The sequence below is a fragment of the Acipenser ruthenus genome, chromosome 4, assembly GCF_902713425.1.
Source record: "Acipenser ruthenus chromosome 4, fAciRut3.2 maternal haplotype, whole genome shotgun sequence".
Taxonomy (NCBI): Eukaryota; Metazoa; Chordata; class Actinopteri; order Acipenseriformes; family Acipenseridae; genus Acipenser; species Acipenser ruthenus.
In genome coordinates this window covers 103,852,757-103,877,002 of record NC_081192.1, presented here as the reverse complement: position 1 = coordinate 103,877,002, position 24,246 = coordinate 103,852,757, and the positions used below count along the sequence as shown (strand labels likewise).

At 37.8% G+C, this 24,246-nt stretch overlaps 1 protein-coding gene across 3 annotated transcripts in view; it reads left to right on the top strand.

Annotated features, from left to right (window-relative positions):
* Window positions 1-23,195, top strand: part of LOC117400399 (dnaJ homolog subfamily B member 6-like) — a 49,142-nt gene extending 25,947 nt beyond the window's left edge. For 2 of the 3 annotated variants that reach the window (XM_059023313.1, XM_059023312.1), the window contains exons 9-10: window positions 17,199-17,420; window positions 18,306-23,195. In XM_059023313.1, coding sequence (XP_058879296.1) covers window positions 17,199-17,420; window positions 18,306-18,403 — 320 coding nt within the window. In that variant the 3' untranslated portion in view covers window positions 18,404-23,195. The remainder of the gene's footprint in view (window positions 1-17,198; window positions 17,421-18,305) is intronic. The other variant, XM_034913750.2, reaches the window with a different exon arrangement.
* The last annotated feature ends 1,051 nt before the right edge of the window (window positions 23,196-24,246 follow it).

Genomic DNA, 24,246 nt, shown 5'->3' with positions numbered 1-24,246 from the left:
TCGATTGGAACCGGGTGCTATGGTCAGATGAGACGAAAATAGAGCTCTTTGGCCACGCGCACCAGCGGTGGGTTTGGCGTCGAAAGAAGGATGCGTGTGCAGAAAAGAATCTCATACCTACTGTAAAATATGGTGGTGGATCTTTGATGTTATGGTGCCCTTGTTAAGGTCAATGGCATCATGAACTCTACCCAGTACCAGGACATTTTAGCCAAAAACCTGGTTGCCTCTGCCAGGAGGCTGAAACTTGGCCACAAGTAGATCTTCCAGCAAGACAATGACCCCAAGCACACATCAAAATCCACAAAGAAATGGTTAATTGACCACAAAATTAACATTTTGCAATGGACATCTCAGTCTTCAGACTTGAACCCCATTGAAAACCTGTGGTTTCAATTGAAGAGGGCAGTCCATAAGCGCAGACTGAAGGATATCAAGGATCTGGAAAGATTCTGTATGGAGGAATGGTCTAAGATCCCTCCCAATGTGTTCTCCAATCTCAATAAACATTATAGAAAAAGAATCAGTGCCGTTATCCTTGCAAGGGGAGGGTGCACAAAGTACTGAAAACAAGGGTGCCAATAATTGTGACATGTCATTTTTTGGGGAAATAAAATTATAATTTGAGAAATGTGTAATTTTGGTTGATTCCATTGAATCATTAATAAAGTCAAATATATTCCACATGTTGGAAAATTACAATATAGCTCAGTACTGGTATTATTTATTTTATACAGTCTTTATTGCTCATCTTCATCAAGGGTGCCAATATTTTTGGAGGTGACTATATATATACACACACACACGCGCACCAAAACTACAGAATTAAAACATTTTAAAAAATAAGAGAATTACAATTTATATATATATATATATATATATATATATATATATATATATATATATATATACCAGACCCCTGACCAATTCTCTCATATTACTGTATTACAAATGATACATTGAAATTTCGTTCTGTTTGATATTTTATTTTAAAACACTGAAACTCAAAATCAATTATTGTAAGGTGACATTGGTTTTATGTTGGGAAATATTTTTAAGAAAAATAAAAAACTGAAAAATCTTGCTTGCATAAGTATTCAACCCCCACACATGAATATTTGGTAGAGCCACCTTTCGCTGCAATAACAGCTTTAAGTCTTTTGGGGTAAGTATGTACCAGCTTTGCACACAGTTTCGGAGTGATTTTGGCCCATTCTTCTTGGCAGATTTGCTCCAGGTTGTTCAGGTTGGTTGGACGACGCTTGTGGACCGCAATTTTCAAATAGTGCCACAGATTCTCAATGAGATTGAGATCAGGACTTTGACTGGGCCACTGTAGGACATTCACCTTTTTGTTCTTGAGCCACTCCAATGTTGCTTTGGCCTTGTGCTTGGGATCATTGTCCTGCTGAAAGGTGAATTTCCTCCCAAGCTTCAGTTTTTTAGCAGACTGAAGCAGGTTCTCTTGCAGTATTTCCCTGTATTTTGCTCCATCCATTCTTCCTTCAATTTTAACAAGATGCCCAGTCCCTTCTGATGAGAAGCATCCCCACAGCATGATGCTGTCACCACCATACTTCACTGTAGGGATGGTGTGTCTTGAGGCATGGGCAGTGTTAGATTTGCGCCACACATAGCGCTTTGAGTTTTGGCCAAAAAGCTCTATCTTGGTCTCATCTGACCACAAAACCTTTTCCCACATCGCAGCTGGGTCACTCTCGTGCTTTCTGGCAAACTCCAGACGTGCTTTCAGGTGGTACTTTTTGAGTAACAGCTTCTTTCTTGCCACCCTCCCATACAGGCCAGTGTTATGCAGAGCTCTTGATATGGTTGACTGGTGCACCATTACTCCACTCCCAGCCACTGAACTCTGTAGCTCCTTCAAAGTGATTGTTGGCCTCTCTGTGGCTTCTCTGAAAAGTCTCCTTCTTGTGTGAGCGCTGAGTTTTGAGGGACAGCCTTTTCTTGGCAGTGCCTGGGTGGTGTGATGCAGCTTCCACTTCCTGATTATTTTTATTTTATTATTATTTTGTACCCTTTCCCTAATCTATGGATTTGTATTATTTTATCTCTAACTTCTGTAGAATGCTCTTTGGTCTTCATTTTCCTTCAGATTCACAGCCTGACCAATGATCCTTCAACAGTGGGGTTTTTATCCAGAAAATGTGACAGCAACTTTAATGGTTCACAGGTGGAGGCCAATGGTAAGGTAATTGTGTCCTCGTTAGGGCAGTTTCTTTCATCAGTGTAAACTGGGAGCTTCCACAGCACAGGGGTTGAATACTTATGCAAGCAAGATATTTCAGTGTCACCTTACAATAATTGATTTTGAGTTTCAGTGTTTTAAAATAAAATATCAAACAGAACGAAATTTCAATGTACCATTTGTAATTCAGTAATATGAGAGAATTTGTCAGGGGTCTGAATACTTTTGCAAGGCACTGTGTATATATATATATATATATATATATATATATATATATATATATATATATATATGTGTGTGTGTGTGTGTGTACGGTAGCATACAGAAACAGCACAACATGCCTTAAACTGTAAAATATCAGAATGTAGAGACAACGCAAGTTCAGTGCGATGAGGCACAGAACACATTATAGGATACATTCAGGTTCTTTTAATACAGATAACAGATCTCAAATTTCAGAACAAGGTCGCCAAGAAAATCACACATAAATTCAGTAGAATTTTGTTTATTATAAAAATCTAATAGCAACACATTGTTTTAAAAAAAACTAAAAACACACGCAATGTCCGTATGAGAGAGAGAGAGCGAGCGAGAGAGAGAGAGAAACCAGTATCACAATATATTTATTCTGTTTCACTTCCTAAATTCCGGTCGGCTACCAACAGACTAAAAACACTCAAATCACTCACGTTCACTATTCAACACTGGCATGCAGTTTATTGTCGGGATGCTCTAATTACTAGTCCGTTTCACTCTTACTTGTCGTTGCAAACTTCAAGCGCTTCGTTCACACTCCTGCACAGAAAAACAGACAAAACACAAACCCCAGGTGCTTAAATGTATCAATAATTCAATTAGTCTGTGCTCAGTAAAGCAGATCAAGGGAAACGAGTGGAGAAGCCAACATAACGTGATACAAATCAATTATAAAGTGTCAGACAACACGAAGCGTGCACTAATCAAATCAATACATTATAGAAATAATAATAACATGCAAGTGTAAAATAAATGTGAACAGGGCATTATTGACCCTGTTGCATGTATATATACAGTTGTACTCAAAAGTTTACATACCCCAATGGAAATTTATAATTTCTAGAAATTTCTCAAAAACAAAGAATTTTAGGAAAAATCTTTTGTAGCAAAAGTTTTGCTTTTGTGGATTAGGAAAAAATGTTACAAGAAATAACTTGCCAATTCATACCCTTTGATGCTATGATAGCATTGTCTACAAGGTGCTAGAAATTTCAATATGATAATGTAGAACCTAATTCTAGAAAAAGTCTAGAAAATGCTGGATTGTAGGTGAACATTCTTAGAGAGTATAAAAGGGTTAGGCATAGGATGATTGCTGTCATTACCAATAAGTCAATATGGGAAAAAGTAAAGAGCTAGCTGAAGACCTTAGGCAGAAAATTATTTATTGTCATAAAGCTGGAGAAGGATACAAGAAGATTTCCAAGCATTTGAGTATCCCAATTTCAACTATTGTTTCTATTATCAAGAAGTACAAGACTCATGGTTCAGTCAAAACTCTCCCTCGGTCTGGAAGAAAGAAGGTTCTTTCACCAAGAACAAGTAGAAGAATTGTGAGGAAGGTTAATAACAATCCGAGGTTGACTGTCAAAGATATTCAAAGTGAATTGACTGCAAGTGGGACTGGGGTTTCCATTTCAACCTTAGGTCGAGTATTGCATGATGAAGGTCTCAATGGTCGTAGGCCAAGGAAAAAGCCACTCTTAAGAAAACATCACAAGGACAATCGCTCAAAGTTTGCAAAACGACATTTGAATGATGGATATGAGTTTTGGGCAAACATTTTGTGGAGCGATTAAACAAAAATCGAGCTATTTGGTCACACTGATAGTCGTTACATTTGGAGAAAGTCTGGTGAGGTGTGAAAAGAAAAGATCACCATACCTACTGTCGAGCATGGAGGTGGTAATATCCTTATATGGGGCTGTTTTTCCTCTAATGGCATAGGAAATGTAGTTCCAGTACATGGTAAAATGGATTCCATAGCATACCAAAAGATATTGGCAAATCATGTGAAATCCTCGCAACTGGACGTTACAACATAACAACGATCCAAAACACATGTCAAAATCTACTTCAGAATGGTTAAAGAAGAATAAAATCAAGATTCTGGAATAGTCTGATCTAAATCCGATTGAGAATCTTTAGTATGAGCTGAAGAAGGCTGTGCACAAGAGACGTCCACGGAATTTGAATGAACTGGAACAATTTTGCGTTGAACAATGGTCAAAAATCACTAAAGAATCATGCCAGAAACTCACTGACAAATATGCTAATCATTTAAAAGAGGTTATTATTGCTAAAGGTGGCTCAACTAGCTTTTAATTTCATTTCCTTATCCGGGCATGAATACTTTTGAATTAGTATTTTTGGAGTTTTGCAAAAAAAAAAAATGCTGAAATTGTAGACATCTATTTCTTGTAACTTTTTTTCCTCATGCACAAAAGCAAAACTTTTAGAAATTATAAATGTCCATTGGGGTATATATATATATACACACACACACGCACACGCACACGCACGCGCACGCACGCACGCATGCACGCACACACACACACGCACACACACACGCACGCACACTGACACACACACACACTGACGCACGCACGCACACACACACACACAGTCGCAGACAAAAGTATCTGGGCAGTTAAAAAAAAAGAGAGAAACCACAAAGAAAGTGATTTCTGTCATTTCGAATTGTTCTATTGAAAGATATAAATTAACGTTGAGATTCAGCTTTATAATAAAACAACAAATTATTACATAACATGCATAAAATAAAAAATAACATGCAAAAACTAATTTCATACTTTGACAAAAGTATTTGTGCAATCAATATATTTCGTATGAAACCCATTCGTTGCTAATTATTGACAATTATCATGATTGAAAACCAACATAATCATCAAGTGCTGAAAAATAAATTGGAAATTTGTGCTTTAAAAAAGCCACAAAAATGGTTAAAACTAAAGAGTACAGCAACGATCTCAAAAAGTATTTTTTATTTTTATTATTTATTTCTTAGCAGACGCCCTTATCCATGGCGACTTACAATTGTTACAAGATATCACTTTTTTTTTTTTTTTTTACATGCAATTACATTATTTTTTACACATTATTTTTACATACAATTACCCATTTGTACAGTTGGGTTTTTACTGGAGCAATCTAGGTAAAGTACCTTGCTCAAGGGTACAGCAGCAGTGTCCCCCACCTGGGATTGAATCCATGACCTTCTGGTCAAGAGTCCAGAGCCCTAACCACTACTCCATACTGCTGCAAATGGCAGTGATACAACCAAACGAAAAAGGAGAAACTATGAAAAAAATAGCAAAGACTCGGTTTACCGAAAAGCACTGTGTGGGCTATTATTTACAAACACAGGAGAACAGGAACTACTGCAACTAGCTCCAGGTGTGAAAGACAAATAAATATTTCTGCATGCTCTGGAAAAATCGTTCGAGCAGCCCGGCAAAATCCTCTGATTACTGAAAAAGATTTGAGACAGGAGAGAAGATGGTCAAGTAATTCACGAGCGAACAATTTGACGATACCTTAACAAGATGAATGTCCATTGTTGAAAACCAAGATGCAAACCTTTGTTAAAAACAATACACAAAAGAAAGCGATTGGAGCTTTCCATTGAATACTTGAAAAAGCCTGATGATTACTTAAACCAAATTTTATGGTCAGACGAATCCAAAATATAACTTTATTCACCAAGAAAGCAACAACATGTTTGGAGGAAGAGAGGAGAATTGTGTGATGGTATGGGCTTGTTTTTCTGCCTCAGGCACTGGCGACCTTTGTATTGTAGGAGGATCAATGAATGCTGCAAAATATCAAGAAACTTTGAACTCTCATTTGTTACCCAGTGCCAGAAGGCTTATTGGACGGAAGTTTGTATCCTAGCAGGATTATGACCCTAAACATTCTGTGACATCTACAAAGGAATTTCTGAAAAAAAGTAAGATTACAGTTATGGATTGGCCATCTCAGTCTCCAGACTTGAATTCCATCAAGATGTTGTGGATTGACTTGAAGGCTGCTGTTGCAAAAGGAAACCAAAGTCGACTGCAGAACTCAAAGCTGTATGTGTTGAAGAATGGGCAAAAATATCACCAGAAAGATGCCAGGAACTGGTTTCAGAATACAAAGAAAGACTGCAAGCTGTAAAGGAAGTGAAGGGTGGGCACACAAAATATTGATGTAAGGGTGCCCAAATACTTATTAATGTAATTATTATATTTATGTCTTTCACTAGAACAATTAGAAATGAGGACAATGAGGAATAACTTTCTTTGTGGTTTTTCTAATTGTTTTAAACTGCCCAAATACTTTTGTCGTGGACTATATAATATAGGTTTGAAAGCTTTTATCTAAAATGTCCTAAAATATATATATATATATATATATATATATATATATATATATATATATATATATATATATATATATATATATATTTTAACACTGAAACCTTTTGCGTACATTCAAAAAAAATACTTTTCATTTTTTATATATAGACAGTAGAAATGTGCTCTCAGGTGTTGCAGTACCCAGACCAGGGCCATGTACAATGAACACAATGAAAAATATATCACCTTCAGTCACTGCATAATTGTACCACGTTAAGTTTCCTATCTGTGTGTCTATTTTATAATGCATATATGTTTTTTCAGAGTGAACACAAACTCATTTTTTTAAAATTAATTATGGTAATGCATACCTCAAGTATTGTTGTAAAGATAGGCTGGCTCGAATGTAATTTAATTGAATGTGTTAAGTTCTGTTCTAATCCACATGTTGATGACTGATAAAAGTATTAGCGGTGTGGCATTGCCATTCATGCAGCTGGTGTCTCCTTTTGAGTTTAATTCATTTTCTTTCGCACATGTGATTCTACTGGGATGCCTGCCAGCATGGCTTAAACCTTATCGCAGTAAATCCCACATCAGTGCTACTTCAGCATGCATTTAAAACAAGATATAATTGGATGTGGTTTATGAGTGAATGTGTGTAGGCAGTGCTTAATCAAGGGTCACTTCAGTGTGCAACCGTCTCCAGCGGTAACCTGGAGATTCCAGCTGTGAATTCCATTATCCCACCGCGGAAAAGAGAATGCTGTCATTACAGTCCAGGGGGGCTTGAGAAACAGATTGCAACATTATAAGTGAGCAACATGCAATTTGACCATTTTTTGCTGCCCCACAATATGTGTCACTATTTTTCTATTGGGGATGAATTCTAGTTAGGCATGTGTGTTAGGAAAAGACATGCTGTACCAGCCAGTTCATTCATTCAGTCTAGATGGTACAGTCTATTTGCTTTTGTTTTGATGGGTTGTAATGGCCTTTAATTGCCACCAAAGCAAAAGACAGGTGCTTTTAAAAAAATAAAAAATGCTGTCCGGTCGTCATTAGATCACTCTTGGATGCATCAAACAATCTGGATCATATGTTACTGATATATAGGGCCTTGTGATGGAAGCAGGCTGTGCTTTTAAACAATGGAGTGCCTGTAGCACTGCTGAAGGGCTCTGTGTATGCCCTCAAGCAAACATGGCATGGAAGAGAACAGAGGCCCAGTGCATTCAAACTGCACTCCTTCCTGCCTGAATGAATCTGTCAACCAGCAGCTTTGATAAAGGCTAGCAGTGACAGTGAGTGCTAAACATGAACACAGTACCCACTTAAACCACCGGACATCATTAGCACCTGTCCTGCTGCATGTGACCAAGCAACTAATTATTTTTCAGGAAACCCAGATTTGAAAGCCATTGCATGTGTATATATGTGACACCAGTGATTGAACAGTATGCATGCAGTGCTCATTAACACTTCTCTTCAAATGAAGAGGTTTGTGGTTGAGGTGCGTTGAAGTCCAAGAGGTTTGTGGTTGAAGTCCAAGAGGTTTGTGGTTGAGGTGCGTTGAAGTCCAAGAGGTTTGTGGTTGAAGTCCAAGAGGTTTGTGGTTGAGGTGCATTGAAGTCCAAGAGGTTTGTGGTTGAAGTCCAAGAGGTTTGTGGTTGAGGTGCGTTGAAGTCCAAGAGGTTTGTGGTTGAGGTACATTGAAGTCCAAGAGGTTTGTGGTTGAAGTCCAAGAGGTTTGTGGTTGAGGTACGTTGAAGTCCAAGAGGTTTGTGGTTGAAGTCCAAGAGGTTTTTGGTTGAGGTGCGTTGAAGTCCAAGAGGTTTGTGGTTGAGGTGCGTTGAGGTCCAAGAGGTTTGTGGTTGAGGTGCGTTGAGGTCCAAGAGGTTTGTGGTTGAGGTGCGTTGAGGTCCAAGAGGTTTATGGTTGAGGTGCGTTGAGGTCCAAGAGGTTTGTGGTTGAGGTATGTTGAAGTCCTTACCTCGTTTGGTCTACCAATATGTCTTCAGTTGCCTCTCTGAAAAGGGAAACAATCTTGATGTAAGAAAGTGTAACAGGGCATGCCGAGCCGGGTTTGTCAGCATTCAGGGTTTTAGAGCTTTTAGCCTCATCTACTCTCTCTCACTGATGGGACAGGACATCACACAACACTGCCCATTACAAGAGCAGATTTCAAACTTCTCTCACAAACCCACAGTTTCATCAACACGATTAGACAGGCATGTTGAAAGTACAGGTCGGTTTCTGTTTCATTCAGTGGCTGACAGGCTGGTAATTAGTTACCTAGGACACAGTTGCCTAGTAAACTAATCTTGGGCTATTCTATGTACTATTGAATGGATTTCTGTAACAGTGTAACACTACCCTCTACTGGTTACAATGAGAAATACACCGCTAAAAAAGTACAAATACCAATTATTATTATTATTATTATTATTATTATTATTATTATTATTATTACTAGTATTATTATTTAAGAATTACAGTACAATTAAGAGCAAGATACAAAATGACTTCAGTCCTAATAAGAGCAAATACAACTGATATCGGGGCAGTTCAAGTGCAGATAACAGTGTTGATAGTTACATCAGGGTTAGATTTGAGTGCAAGTGAAATACAAAATACTACAGATTGGGTTAAATGCAGGATTAAATACAGTAAAATAGGGAGCAGATAAGTGCAAGTTAAAGTGCATTAAAGGCAGAGTGCTATATAGACCATAAGGGAAGAGTTGAGTTTTACAGATGTTGTCTGACGAGGTGTGTCTTGAGGAGGAGCTGGAAGGTGGTCAGGGACTGGGCAGTCCGGACATCCGTAGGAAGGTCATTCCACCACTGCAGGGCAAGAGTGGAGAAGGAGCTGAATTAATAATGCTGAATTAGGAAGAAAAATAAGATGTACAGGGGAATTGTCCAAATTCTGCCTTTTGTTTATCATATATTTTATTGTGATATAAGGATGTCATTTGTATAATGGTACTTGTTTGCCGATAGGTGTTAAGGGAAGTTATGATAAGAATTTTAAGTATTTCTCAAAAAATAGTTTCTGTCATTTTTGGCCAGCCAAAGGCATGTCCTCTCCCATCTGAATTGTTCAAAGTGAAATCAGTTGTAACAATCAGCAGTGAATATGTCAAACAGTCTGTAAGTAAATGTTGTGTTTAAAATATTTTCAACACAGCTTTGTTAAAAGATCAATAGACTAGCGGGTGTTGTACTATAGGGTGTCATAGTGTTAAAGAGATTGCAGTTCAAAGTAACCCCTCCTTCACTACTGAGTGGGGGCTATGCTTACAGTGGCATTACTGATACAAGGGATTGTATGTTCACTGTTTTGTACAAACCCTTAGAGGATGCTTTCTGTGTCACCTGTTTAAAACTTCAACTTATAAGTTCAGCAAATACAATTTTTCTAACAACTGGAATTAGGGGGAGGGGCATTTTATTACTGGTGTTTTGTACTTGTTCCCCTTGTGGCCATCCCATAACACAGCAGTACCATAAGACCAATTGCTTTTACTCTGCAGCAAGGTCATTTATGAATATGCTACATGTAATGCTAACCAATAATTCAAATTAGTTGCCTAAGGTTAAGATTGGGGTTGGGCTTAGGTTAGGTTGCAAAATCAAAAATGATTATATAGTGAGTTTTATACAAAAGTATTGCAAAGCACTGTACAGTACATAGCAGAAAAAAAGAACAAACCACAATACATTTGTATAACATGTCACACATACAACTGCCACAATCAGACCATTTAAATAACAGTGTACACATAATAATACAAAAGCAGCAATTTTAAAGTTACATTAAAACCCACTAAGATAAGAAAGTCATTTTATAAAAGTGCGTTCTTAGTCTTGACTTGAAAACTGTAACGATCCCAGCTTCCCTGACAACGAAGGATTTAGGAGCTCTGCAAGAAAAAGCCCTGCCTCCCGTGCTGCTTTTGTTGACCCTAGGAATAACCAGCAGCCCCCCTTCCTGTGATCTCAGAGTGAGGTTTGGAACACATTGGGTCCAGTGTGTTCTTATGTGCCTTTTTCAAGGGTGGATCAGAATGGGCTAGGAAGTATGAACCAAGATTTTTAAATCTTTTTCATTTTATTTTACAACACTAGCAATTTTATCCCTGGACCCCCTTCTCTTCTGTCGAAGTTCTTTTGGTTCATTTCTTAAATTTTGTACATTAATTTGGAGACTGCATATATTTAAAAAGCAACACAGAATACTCTTACATGTTCATTGTACTGTAAAGTGAAGGCATTTTGATGCATCCTTTTTGGAGTGCCCCCGAGTTTGGCAGCACTTACCGTGTCTGCCAAATAAACTAATAATAATAAAATATGAATACACGAATCGCACCAGCATCCAGTGTTGTTCAAAATCACAACATGGGAGACAAGCATTTCTGCATTTGCACATTGCAGCATTATAAAGAATTTATCAGAATCAAGCCCGATGTGTTCTTCCGACAGATTGTTTTAAATAAAAAATAAAATATACATGAATATTGTCCCATTCTATAGGACAATATTAGTATGAGAGTTTGAGGGAGCTGCTAGCTACCATGGGATAATATTGGAGTTTCCCTAGCAGGAAATATAAAAATAAATCTTGAATCTTTGCCGCAGGAATCTACCAGTACACCCCTGGGGAAAGAAAAAAAAAAATCGCTAATGAATATGAAAAAGAGTAGCGCTCGTCTGTCACTGATTGAATCTATTTGTAATTTCACGCTCTAGACTTCAGAAGGGATTGCATTTGAACATACGCTCATCGGCGCTCATCACAGCCTGATCATTTGTGCAGCATAGCTGGGCTGATAGCAGGCTTATGATAACTCTGCTCATCACAGAGATAAGCTGAACCAATCAAATGGGACGCACGCTGTGTACATCTGAAGGAGGCTGATGGTTACATCTCTATGTAAGCTAAATACGGCACTGAAGAAATAATGCAATAATAACTGTAACCTAGTTAATGAGTTTCTCTATGTTAGATAATAAACACAATGGATAATAATAATAATAATAATAATAATAATACAGGCTAGCCCAGCTGGTTATAGCAGTGGGTTTATTCTTCTGTCCATTGTACAGCTGGGTGAGAATGCTGTGTCACAATCAGGTCAACTTTTTTACCCAAACAAATAGCTTTCCAAGACATTTAAAAGGTTTAAATTACAGATTGATTTGCCTCTTCAAAGCCGTGGCTTGCTAATATGGAGGGATCTCTTTAGAGCTGGTCCTCAACAAAAGAAAACTTCATTCAGCCTTTACAAAAACAAGAATAAAAACACGACCCTACCAGGTAACTGTGATGTTTAAAATGTCATGCATACATTACAATGCAGGGCACCGTGGCTGTGCTTTGTAGTCTCAATTAAAATGCCCTTTGATTTCAGAAATAAAAAGCCTTTATGAGTATTAAAAGATCTCATTAACACAGACTCTTTGATACTTTGTAATTTAATGATAATACATGGACTGTGTTGCTGTTTGTGTTTTTTTTCTTGGGGTGTTTGTTTTATAATTCAGGTAAGGATCCTATAATTGAAACAGATATCAAATAGGAACGCTATTTAAATAGGAGTTTTGTTTTGTCAGGCCTCCAGCTATTAAGAGGCAAGAAGTTTGGGATCTGAATGGGGGAGTCTGCCTTTAAGTTTTTTTGTTTTGTGTCAGTGTGCCAAATTTACCAATAAAATAAAAATAATAATAATAATAATAATAATAATAATAATAATAATAATAATAATAATAATAATAATAATAATAATAATAATAATAAAAGCCTGTTTAACCTAGTTGTTCACTAGTGAATGGTTTCCATTCACTAACATGTCTTACTTCTCAAATGACTTGTACGATGCAAATTGTAATGTTAAAAACGTTTTTGCATTTTTCTATTTTTGTAGAGGAATATAATGTGTTACCTTTACCAGGGAACAGGTGGTAGCCTTCTTAAAAAGTTGTCCCGATAATTGACCAAGGTTACAAAGTGTCTTTTGCTTCATGTGCAATACATGAGGAATTAAAACAATTACTTAAGGAATGTGATGCAAAGTCAGAATTGATGTTATTGGGTGATCTAAACATTAATAGGATGTGTTGGGTTAATAAGAAAACAATTACAAGAAGTAACATCTACATTTGATCTGTGTCAAATGATTAATGGACCTACCAGAATAAAACTTGACCTAATATTTTGTAATAAAACGTATTATAAGTACTTACAGTTTAATCACTGGTCTATCTGATCATAATCTAGAAAACTGACCAGAAAGCGTTTTCATAATTACTTAAATAAAAGCGATAAATAAATAAATAAAATAAAACATATTATACCAAGAACAAATCTCTCGATCTTTGAGAATGAAATGAAACAGATGTGTTGGGATGGAGAGTTGGAAAGTGCAGGCTTAGACACTGGATGTAGGGCCCTTCTAAGAGAATTTCAGGATGTTATTGATAGATTCTCAGTACCAACTAAAGTCAACCTGTGTGTTTGGGTTAAAGAAGGCATTTGACACAGTTAACCACCATGTTGTTCTCTCTAAATTATACAGATTACATTTTTCAGAGCTGGCATTGAGATGGGTTGAATCCTATCTAAAGGACAGGATCCAGTGTGCTTTAGTTAATGATGTTAAATCGCCTCATAGAAAATGCGTTACTGGAATCCCACAGGGGGCAGTGTTGGGACCCTTACTTTTTAGTCTGTATATTAATGACCTCCCTGAGGTGTGCCCAGGTGCAGGTTTGCAAATGTATGCTGGTGACACAGTTATATATGTATCTGCAAAAATCTGCACTGAGACAGCTTCTACATTGACAGAGCATATGAAGAATATATCCAACTGGCTTCATTTCTCATGTTTGACTCTAAATCTAAAAAGAACAGTTAGTATGTGTTTCTCCACAATGCAAATAAGGACTAGTAATTTTGATGTCCAAATTGATGGGGAAGTTATTGAAGTCTCAGAAGTTACATTTTTTAGGAATTATTATTGATTGACATTTGAAATTTGATAAAAATGAACTTGGCAAATTTTAGACATATCAGGGGTAATTTAGCCACCAAAACTGCTAAACTATTCATGGACACTATGATCTTTACACATATATCAGATTGTATTACCTCTTGGTCTCAAGTGAATCAGTAATTAAACCAATACATTCTCTTTATAAGCAAGCTCTAAAAGTCTTGGATAAAAAACCTGTGAGATACCATCACTGTAACATTTTGAGTAAGTACCAGTTGCTGAGTTTCGATCATTATGTCAACATTTCTTATGCGAAAATAGTATTTAAAACTTTGCATGGATTATGTACTCCACCCTTAAAGGAATTCATGAAAAAGCTCTCTGAGGATATTAACAGGCTCACAAGGGAAGCTGTATGTGGGAATTGTAAAGTGGAAAGGCGCAGAACAGCATGTGTCCAAACAGCTCTCTCTATAAGAGGTACTTTATACTGGAACTCACTTCCTTCAGAAAATTAAGATCTTAAGGGATAGTTTGTAATAAATGTAAGGCTTGGTTTAAACATAATCAGTTATGCAATCATTAATTTATTCAGGGTGTATTTGAATTTGAATTGTGTATGTTGGATATTTATATTATATAAATTGTACTGTAACTTGATTATGTAAGCTGCTGATTGTTATGTGCGTTTAATAGGTAATTTATGACTTTAATGTTGTATGTATTTTTAATCAGATATTCAATAGGAGGTTATTGCTATAGAGTAGAAGTAATATGGAGATTTATTGCAGTTGTCATGAATGTCTGCCTGGGGACTATCAATGGAAATTAGCCTACTGGCTGAATTGAAAATGCAATTCATCTTGTGTCATGTAAGAGACACTTCTGTTCTAATGGTATGTGTCCCTGATAAATAAATACAATAAACAAACAAACATTTGTATTGGACTTGTACTGGAGGTGACTGATCCGAACTGCACATACTTGAAAGTTATCCAAACGGAAACAAACTGTATCAGAAAGCTCTTGAAGCAAAGAAAATCATGAGTGGAGGCACAAGGCCTTCTCAGCTCTCACCTTATTATCCCTATGGGCTTCACCTCACCCCTTACTTCTGTTTGGATAACCACTCCAGTCCTGGCCCTTGAAGTGATAAACTGCACCTGTACAACGATTATGTGTCCACGGAAAAGACTTTGAATAAATAATAAATACATAACCGTGGACTGCACACAGGCTGAATCTGATACTTCACATCCATGTCTCTGACAAGGGTTAAACATTTCACACCTGGAAAAAGTGTTCAACTTTAAACTGTTAGTATCGCTACTCTATTCAACAGGGTACGTTTTTAGTGTATTAGGACAAAAGGTGAATTAATCAAATGCATTGTGTAGTGGGCAGTGTTGTGTGATACACTGCCGTTACGGATTGTGTCCCCTGTCATGAGATGAGACCAGCCCTGGTTAAGACGCTTGCTTGCGCTACGCAGGGTTGCTGGTGCGCACCCAGCCTCCAACCCTCTGTTACAATTGTCAAACCCACACAAAATTCCAGTTGGGGGAACGGCAAAGCATTCTGATGTCTTGGTGTCTTGGAAATATTATATTGTATGTTATCTAAAACCCATTTGCAATTTTGATAAATCAGTGATGTGATGCACTGTATTGCAAACACCTTTCAAAGGGCTTTTAAATATTGAAAGGTTTCTCAAAACGTATCTGAGACCTTCCTAAATGAAAAGTGCCCTTGCTGAGGAGCATCTGGCCTCCTTTCTTCTCCCATTCTCTCTTTAATTACACAGCAGCACAATGGAGATGTGATCTGCTAGAATCTCTCAGCATAATCAGTCTCCTTCCTAATTCAATATAAATGTAAATTACCAGGTGAAAAAGAACAGGAATCTCTTTGTTATGTGTGGGTCTAATTACAGGTCCTATGTGATATGCTATATACAATATGAATGGAAAGGAACTCTTGAATGCTAAAGTGTGCATCTAAGAAGCTTGAATGGGTGTTTGTATTGCATCGCCTTCATCATGGATCTTCTGGATAATGTGTTTGTATTGCATCGCCTTCATCATGGATCTTGAATGGGTGTTTGTATTGCATCGCCTTCATCATGGATCTTGAATGGGTGTTTGTATTGCATCGCCTTCATCATGGATCTTGAATGGGTGTTTGTATTGCATCGCCTTCATCATGGATCTTGAATGGGTGTTTGTATTGCATCGCCTTCATCATGGATCTTGAATGGGTGTTTGTATTGCATCGCCTTCATCATGGATCTTGAATGGGTGTTTGTATTGCATCGCCTTCATCATGGATCTTCTGGATAATGTGTTTGTATATTTTGAAGGCAGCTGTGAATTTGATGTTTTGTGTCCCCCTCCATCTTTCTTTATTCAGATTTGTCGGGCTTTTATGTGTTGCTGATACTAACAAGTTGCTTATGTTTTGTTATGCTGTTTTTGTGCATAATGGTGGATCTTGCTTTTCAAGTAAAGGTAATGTATTGAACTTGTTTGCACTTTTTTTCTAAATCGAAATGTTGCCTTCGAAATATTCGCAGGGAATGCCTGATATCTTACAAAAAAAAAAAAATGAGTTAGACATTTTATTTTTGCATTTTAAGTAATAAAATCCTTAAACAGTGACATATTAACTACTTTAATATGCATTAAAAATATATCTATATCTATATCTATATCTATATCTATATCTAGATCTATATATATATATATATCTATATATATATAACTTTAATGTTAACAATAGTGTTTAACAGTAATAACAGATTTAATAAAAAATAAAGTTTACTAATAACAAAGACCTTCTGCTTTAGGATCTGCATGGAGGTTAGTTAGTGTACAGCAATGGTTGGGGCGGTGTAGAGCTGCCGTTTCTGAATTGGGGTTTACATTTTAATGATGTGACTTCAAGGTTATAGCTTAAGATAAACATGGTTGCTATTTATTTGCACTGTAGGTTAGTATTCACCTTGCAGGTTGGGTAGTTTTGTACTGTGAAAGATTAAATAGCTTGGAGAATGGTGACACTTCAAATAATATCATTTTACCATAGAGGCACCTTTAAGCATATTAGCCAGAGCCCCAGGGCATCAGAGGGGTAGACCGGATGATGTACTGCATTTTAAGAACTCGGCTGTTTTCAAAATACAGCCACCGTAGTTTGAACCGATGTACAATACCTACTGTACATTTAACATTTAACATCAAACATTTTAGTCTTGTACTTGATCATTCATAAACATGGGGAAAGCGTAATAAACATTACAGTTACTGTCCAGATACACTATTTTACAGGGAAAAAGCAATGGTTCAAACACATTTTAGGCACTTCCAATACTAGCTTCAGTTTAGAGATGTCAATCAAATACCTAGTATCTTATTTATCCTTCGATAAATGATACGTCCAATGATCGGCAAGGAAGGGATTTATCTTACCTCAATCCATTACGTCCCTGCTGTGCGCCAGAAACAATATATATATAATGTACTAATGTTGTCTATTGTAAATACATAATGTATGGCATGAGCTTCCTGACTGAACTGCGAATCTATTTGCTCCCCAGGTGTGACGGATGAGGATGCTTTGGCTGATGAGCGCAGGCGTCGAGGACAGTATTCCTTGCCAGCCCAGTCACCTCACACCCGGTACCTGAGAAATGGCAATCACAATGACGAGGAAGAGGAGCGTGGCATGCAGGCTGGCAGCCCCGGCTTAGCCAGAGGTGTGAGCCCTGACATTGCTTTTACACCCGCAGAGGAAAGGCCCGCGGGCAGGAGCCTACACAGTAAGAGTAGGGTCCCGGGCAGGAGCTGCTGCTTAGTGGTTTAGGGTTTAACACGTTGGTGACAGACACAGAGATCAAGTGCACAGCTTTTCCTGATGGACATGTCATTTAGTACAGTTTTCTCAGTCACATAATGATGCTGTATCTCAAAGCTAGTGTGTACAACAGGCCCTGTCTATTATGGTATTACCAGATGGTCTTATCTGGAGAACATTGTTGCACAGGAGCTGTAGACAAGCAGTTTTGCGTGAGTGAAAGCATACGATACGGGGTCAATCCTACATATTAACTCTCCAAATGATATTGAATTCAAACTAGACTGTCTCAAGCATGCTTTGATAGCACTGTGTTGTTTCTGTCTCAAGCATGCTTTGATAACACCGTGTTATTTTGCAGGGGTTAGGCAAGCCAGTGGGCAGCATATTGTATTTGTTTGTTTTTGCCTTGAATTGCTAACTCTCTTCAGTGAGGTGAGCCTATCTAAACTGCTGCTTCTAATTCAATTGCTGAATACATTTGGACCAAAGGAAGTAATGCTGTCTTCCACATGTGGTGTGATTCAGGGGCTTATTGGATTGGATACCAAATGGAAAGTCTAGAGCAAGGGTGTCCAATCACGGTCTTGGAGGGCCATTCCACTCCATGTTCAATAGGTAAAATTATATCATTAGCTGCTTCAGAGTCTGGGTGCTGGTTTCATTGGTTCAGTTAAACCATTTAGAACAGGGTTGGAACAAAGACCAGGAGTGGAAGGGCCCACTTTGGCCAGCCCTGCTGTAGAGCATCCTCAACACATGTTGGAGAATGTGTGTGATCATGGCAGGAAGCATGCATTGGAACATGTTGCAACTGTGAGCAGTGTTTATATCAGCCGTGTTTCCCCAGGACACATTGATGGCAAGAGAAAGAAACTGAGGCAAAAGGAAGAGGCGAAGAAGAAAAAGACGTCGAGACTGACTCACCGGGCAGGAACTTCTTTTTAAAAATGTATAACTTTAGCAGCAGCACCCGTGTGAGTCTTTTAAATAGAGATTAAAGTTACTGCATCTTCATACAAGCCATTGCTGGCCAGCTTTTTGCCTCTTTAATGTCATAACATTATTTATGAAGTCACAACATACTATATGTGTAATCTCATTAACTATACAGTCTTACACATTTTGCCATTTTGCTGATTTTTGGAAATGTACTGATTAGTCAAGCAAACCACTTAGACACGTGATCCTATTAGAGGGTGACTGCATGTACAATGTAAGGATTGAAGACACCACACTGTTTTAGGTCTTGTTTGCCAAGGCTCATTAGTGTGGGTCTGAAGTGACAGAAACCCCTTTCTGGGCTAAAAAGTAACATGTGGGGGTTTAGTTTTTCCATAAAATGTAAACTTAATTTAAAGAGTGTTGCATACACAAGCAGAATTACATACATACATAAAAATTGGACAGAAAATGTGAAACATAGTCAAACATGTTTTGAGACTGTTCCTCCTGAAACTGTCAGGGCAGTTCTCTTGCCCACAGCAACAAAGAGATATAACTTTATTATATTACAGACTACATTGCAGGTGGTTCATTTACATTACAACAGTCTCAAAACAGTATTTGCTTACACATGCATACAGTACATATATTTAAACATTCTAAAAACTGGGAATTAAAAAGGTTGAAGCAGAACTGAAACAAAATTGACACAACATTAGTTTAGAGATGTGCAATGAAATCCAACATTGTTGCCCAAATCGCTATATTAGCATTACACATTGTTAATGACTAATTCATTGTGTCATGCTGTACTGTGTGTATCACATGTTTTCTTTTTTATAAGCGCTGATAATATGATCTCTTCTGTCTACATCTACAATGACTCTATGTCTGTGCTGTTACGGTTTATAATGTCACCAGGACGTCTACATTGATTTGAATACAGATGGCTGTATAGTACATTATTCTTTGTATTATCCCTCACTTGATGGCTGTAGTGCTTGTGCTACAGAGGTTATATTAAAGCAAAGCAGTGGTTGTGGCAGGGAACTCACTTTAACCTGAATCAAATCATATACACATCAAGCATATTTTAGAAGCTTCCAATACCACATCAAATTGTCAATCGAATAGCTAGTATCTTATTTGTCCTTCGATAAACAATACGTCCAATGATCGACAAGGAAGGGATATACATCTTACCTCATTTCATTACGTCCATGCTGTGCCCCAGAGCAGCTATCCTGCCACCTGCCCATGGCTTCCCTACAGTCTCTCCACTTATCTGTGAGCTAATTTATGGGCAGAGGTACCTCGAAAGGCGAGGCCAATGTAGTGTGAAAGCATACACAATGTGGTCGTGTTGTCTAGTCGAAGCTTTACTAAATAATCTATCGTATGAGTTTCCTGACTGAAATGAAGCATATTCCTCCTTCCGTGGACCACCCTTCTTACCTTCTGTTTTGTGTTATTTTACATCCCAAAATAAGGACATTCTTTACAAATGTAATTGTTCACAGGTTTGTGCATGACCCTTTTCAGTATCCACTAAGTAACACCTGGACTAATATCATTCTGCCCTGTCATAATTAGCACTACTGTACATTGTGTTACACCAAGTTTGTGAAGTCAGATACGACAAGGACAATATAGAACAGTATACAGACAGCTCATACGTCATGTATTGTGCTTGACAAGTCCTGCGTGTCAGATTTTTAATAGAGGTTAGCCGCTGTGTACAAGTATTTCACAGGTACGGTGGAGAGTGGCACACATGTCCTGCTGTCAGTGATTCCAAAGCTTCTCAATGTAGACTTGACTGATTGAAAAATAAAGTTCAGTAGCACTTTACATGGTGTCTCTAATTACTGTGTATTTACACAGTAGTTACTTAGCAAATACATGTGTGCTTACAAATCATTACAATGTTATTATGCATAGTTACAATGTACTTAAGGTGTAAATCATTTTGTACGTTATATGTAAGTACACAATTGTATCAGAATCGGGTTAGGTTTACGGTTAGGGTAAGGATTAGGGATAGGGGAGGGTTATATCGTGCAAAATAGATTACACATTAAGAACATTGTAACTATGCATAATAACATTGTACTTATGTGCAAGTACACATGTATTGGAACTACTATGTCAATACACAGTAATTACTGGACTGTGTTGTTTTCACCTGTGTCCATCACACACCTGTTTCTACTGCCTCCGATTAAGGATTATTACTGATTCATCTTCCCTGCCGTTGTGAGCGGCAGCGTGTGCACCAATCGTGTAATTGCATTGGGAAAGGACACTGGCTCTGGGGTGTGTCTTTGTTGTTATGTGTTGTGTTATTTTATTAGTTAGTTAGTTGTGTATTTTAAATGTTTATAAATCTTCATTTGCTTTTACATGTCTGCCGTGTCTTTCCATCTGCCATTTCTCTCTCTCCAGATCCTTAGTTTTCTTTTTTCTTTTTTCTATTTTATTTTTCCTTCTTATACAGTTATCTGATGCTCGGATCATATTCCCTTCTGTATACAGTGCCTATTGAAAGTCTACACCCCCTTTTCACATTTTGTTGTGTCAGTGCCTCAGAGTTTCATGCATTTAAATGAGGATTTTTTCCACTTATCTACACACCATACTCCACACAGTTAAGGGGAAAAAAGTTTTTATTGAAAAAAAATATATATATTAAAAATACAGATCATAATTGGATAAGTCTTCACCCCCCTGAGTTAATACTTGGTGGAAGCACCTTTGGCAGAAGTTACAGCTGTGTCTGTTGGGATAGGTCTCTACCAACTTTTCACAGCTAGATTTGGCAATATTTGACTATTCTTCTTTACAAAACTGTTCAAGCTCTGTCAAGTTCCTTGAGGAGAGCTGATGGACAGCAATCTTCAAGTCATGCCACAAATTTTCGATTGGATTTAGGTCGGGGCTCTGACTGGGCCACTCAAGGACATTTACCTTTTTGTTCCTTAGCCACTCCAGTGTAGCTTTGGCTGTTGGCTTTGGGTCGTTGTCATGCTGAAAGGTGAACTTCCGTCCCAGTTTCAGCTTTCTTGCAGAGGGCAGCAGGTTTTCCTCAAGGACTTTGCTCCATTCATTTTCCCTTTTATCCTGACAAATGACCCAGTCCCTGCCGATGAGAAACATCCCCATAACATGATGCTGCCACCACCATGCATCACAGTAGGGATGGTGTTCTTTGGGTGATGCGCTGTGTTGGGTTTGCGCCAAACATAACGCTTTGCATTTAGGCCAAAAAGTTCCATTTTAGTTTCGTCAGACCACAAAATGTTTTGCCACATGGCCACAGAGTCTCCTGAGTGTTTTTTTTGCATACTTCAAACGGCATTCAAGGTGGGCTTTCTTGAGTAATGGCTTCCTTCTTGCCACCCTAACATACAGGCCAGATTTCTGGAGTGCTTGGGATATTGTTGTCACATGCACACTTTGACCAGTCTTGGCCATAAAAGCCTGTAGCTCTTGCAAAGTTGCCATTGGCCTCTTGGTAGCCTCTCTGATCAGTCTCCTTCTTGCTCGGTCATCCAGTTTGGAGGAATGGCCTGATCTAGGCAGGGTCTTGGTGGTGCCATACACCTTCCACTTCTTAATAATTGTCTTGACCATGCTCCAAGGGATATTCAAGGCCTTTGATATTTTTTATACCCATCCCCTGATCTGTGCCTTTCAACAACTTTGTCCTTGAGTCTTTGAATTGAAATGCACTACCCAGCAGAGGGAACCTACAGGAACTGCTGAATTTATCCTGAAATCATGTGAATCACTACAATTTAACACAGGTGGAGGCCACTTAACTTGGTGTGTGATTTTGAAGATGATTGGTTTCACCTGAGCTAATTTAGGATTGCTATTACAAGGGGGGTGGACACTTATCCAACCAAGCTATTTCAGTTTTTATTTTTAATTAATCTTCTACAAATTTCTAGAATATCTTTTTCACTTGTAAGTTGTGGGGTAGGATGTGCAAATAAATGAAAAAAAAAACTATTTTAATGCATTTTAATTCCAGGCTGTAAGGCAACAAAAGGTGAAAATTTTGAAAGGGGGTATAGACTTTCTATAGGCACTGTATGTTACTTTATTTGTATTATTTTCTGTTTTTGTGTTTGTCCAGGGACTGCCAATGAACTATTTGTTTCATTAACAAATTTGCGAAATTAACAAAATTAACACAAAAATAAACAAATAAAATAGATAAAAACAATGATGTTTGTAAGTCAGGTTAAAAAGGATAATCAATAAAAGTCCGTCTTTAATCTTGACTTAAAAAAATAATTCTGAACACTTATTTAGTTTTTCACACATCCCGTAGTGTGTCTTGAATATTACCCAATTAGTTTTGTAAAGTAGAATACATTAAATATGAAGACAAGAAACAATAGCCTGGCTCCAGTGCTGTTCCAGTGTGCTGATTTCTCCACAGACTCAAGAGGGTTTTAATTGCACTCAGAAGAACTGTATGGGAGGGTTGTCAGACACTTCAGGAAACATTACTTCCTTGTTCCTTTCCTTCTTGCTTTTGCATATTTATTAATATTTGCATGCTTAACAGATGCATTGTTCTTGAGACACTGCGTTGGAAATGCACAGCTTGGAACAAAATGAGAACTTGCAGTGTCGAACATGTGCCTCTGATCGTTGTGGGTTTTTTTGTAACTTGATAAACGAGTTGATTGTATTTTTGTTTGAGTGAAATGTCTTTCTTGCTTATATCAGAGCAGCACGAATACTGTCATGCTGTATTTTCCCAATAAATCTGTAATTAAAAGCCCTTTGAGTGTCATTAACTGGGATCCATTTGGGCTGTCCTGAGTTCAATTTCAAACTCTCACAAACCAGCTCAGCAATGGCTTTAAGACATTGCATTATCCACAAGGACATTTTTCTAAAATACTTTTTGCAGTGTTTCAGTGTAATCTCTGTCCAGCACTTATTGCACAGCCCTGCAACCAGCATAATAAATTGAAAAATTTCCACTAGTTCTGCTGAAAGTTACCCTGTGAAAACATACAGTCCTATTATACAGATATGTACTGTTGAAAATCTTGCTGCTGGTAGTTTTCCTTGGAACAATACAACTCTACAATGAAATACAGTTCTTGAAACCTGGTTTCAGGAGACTGGAGACCAAGTTTGAGGCAACTCTGCTGTATCAAAACCCCAAGTTTCAGTGGCCTGAAACCTCGTCTCCTGAAACCAAGTTCCAAGCCACAAAGTGGTTCTGTGTTTCCTTAGCTTAAGGAGCTTCCTGGCACTTGCTCTTCATCGGAGCAATGCCTAAGAAGTTAAACAAAATGGTTACAAACACAATGAACCCCCCCACCTCTCCATCAATATGGCCGCCACCCCTAACATAATAGTATTTCCTGGTAGATTTAGTAGACACACATTATTAACACTATAACTTAACATGCACTATGAAAGTAACCTGGTGTTGACAGGAAATCACAATTACTGGCTTTGTTGCATAGTTTTTATTACCATAAACTGTGATGTGTTCTACCATAGAACCACCAGAGGGCAATGTAGTCTGTAAAAGAGAAACAGCACTTTCTGGATTTTTTAATGCGAGTACACTGGATACACACGAGTTGACTTTCTTCAATAAGTAACAGTATGGGAGAGCATAACAAATAAAACCAGTGGTACTGTTTGTCACCAGAGTTGGTTTGCTAGCATGTTGTGAAAGCAAATCTTGAAAGTCTGCAAATCTTAAAATTGAAGCGGCTAGGTTGACAAGCCTGGGCTTGAATCCAGTAGTTTAAAGATAGTCCCTGTGAACGTCAGTCACTATCTCAATCCCACCATGCACAGCTGTC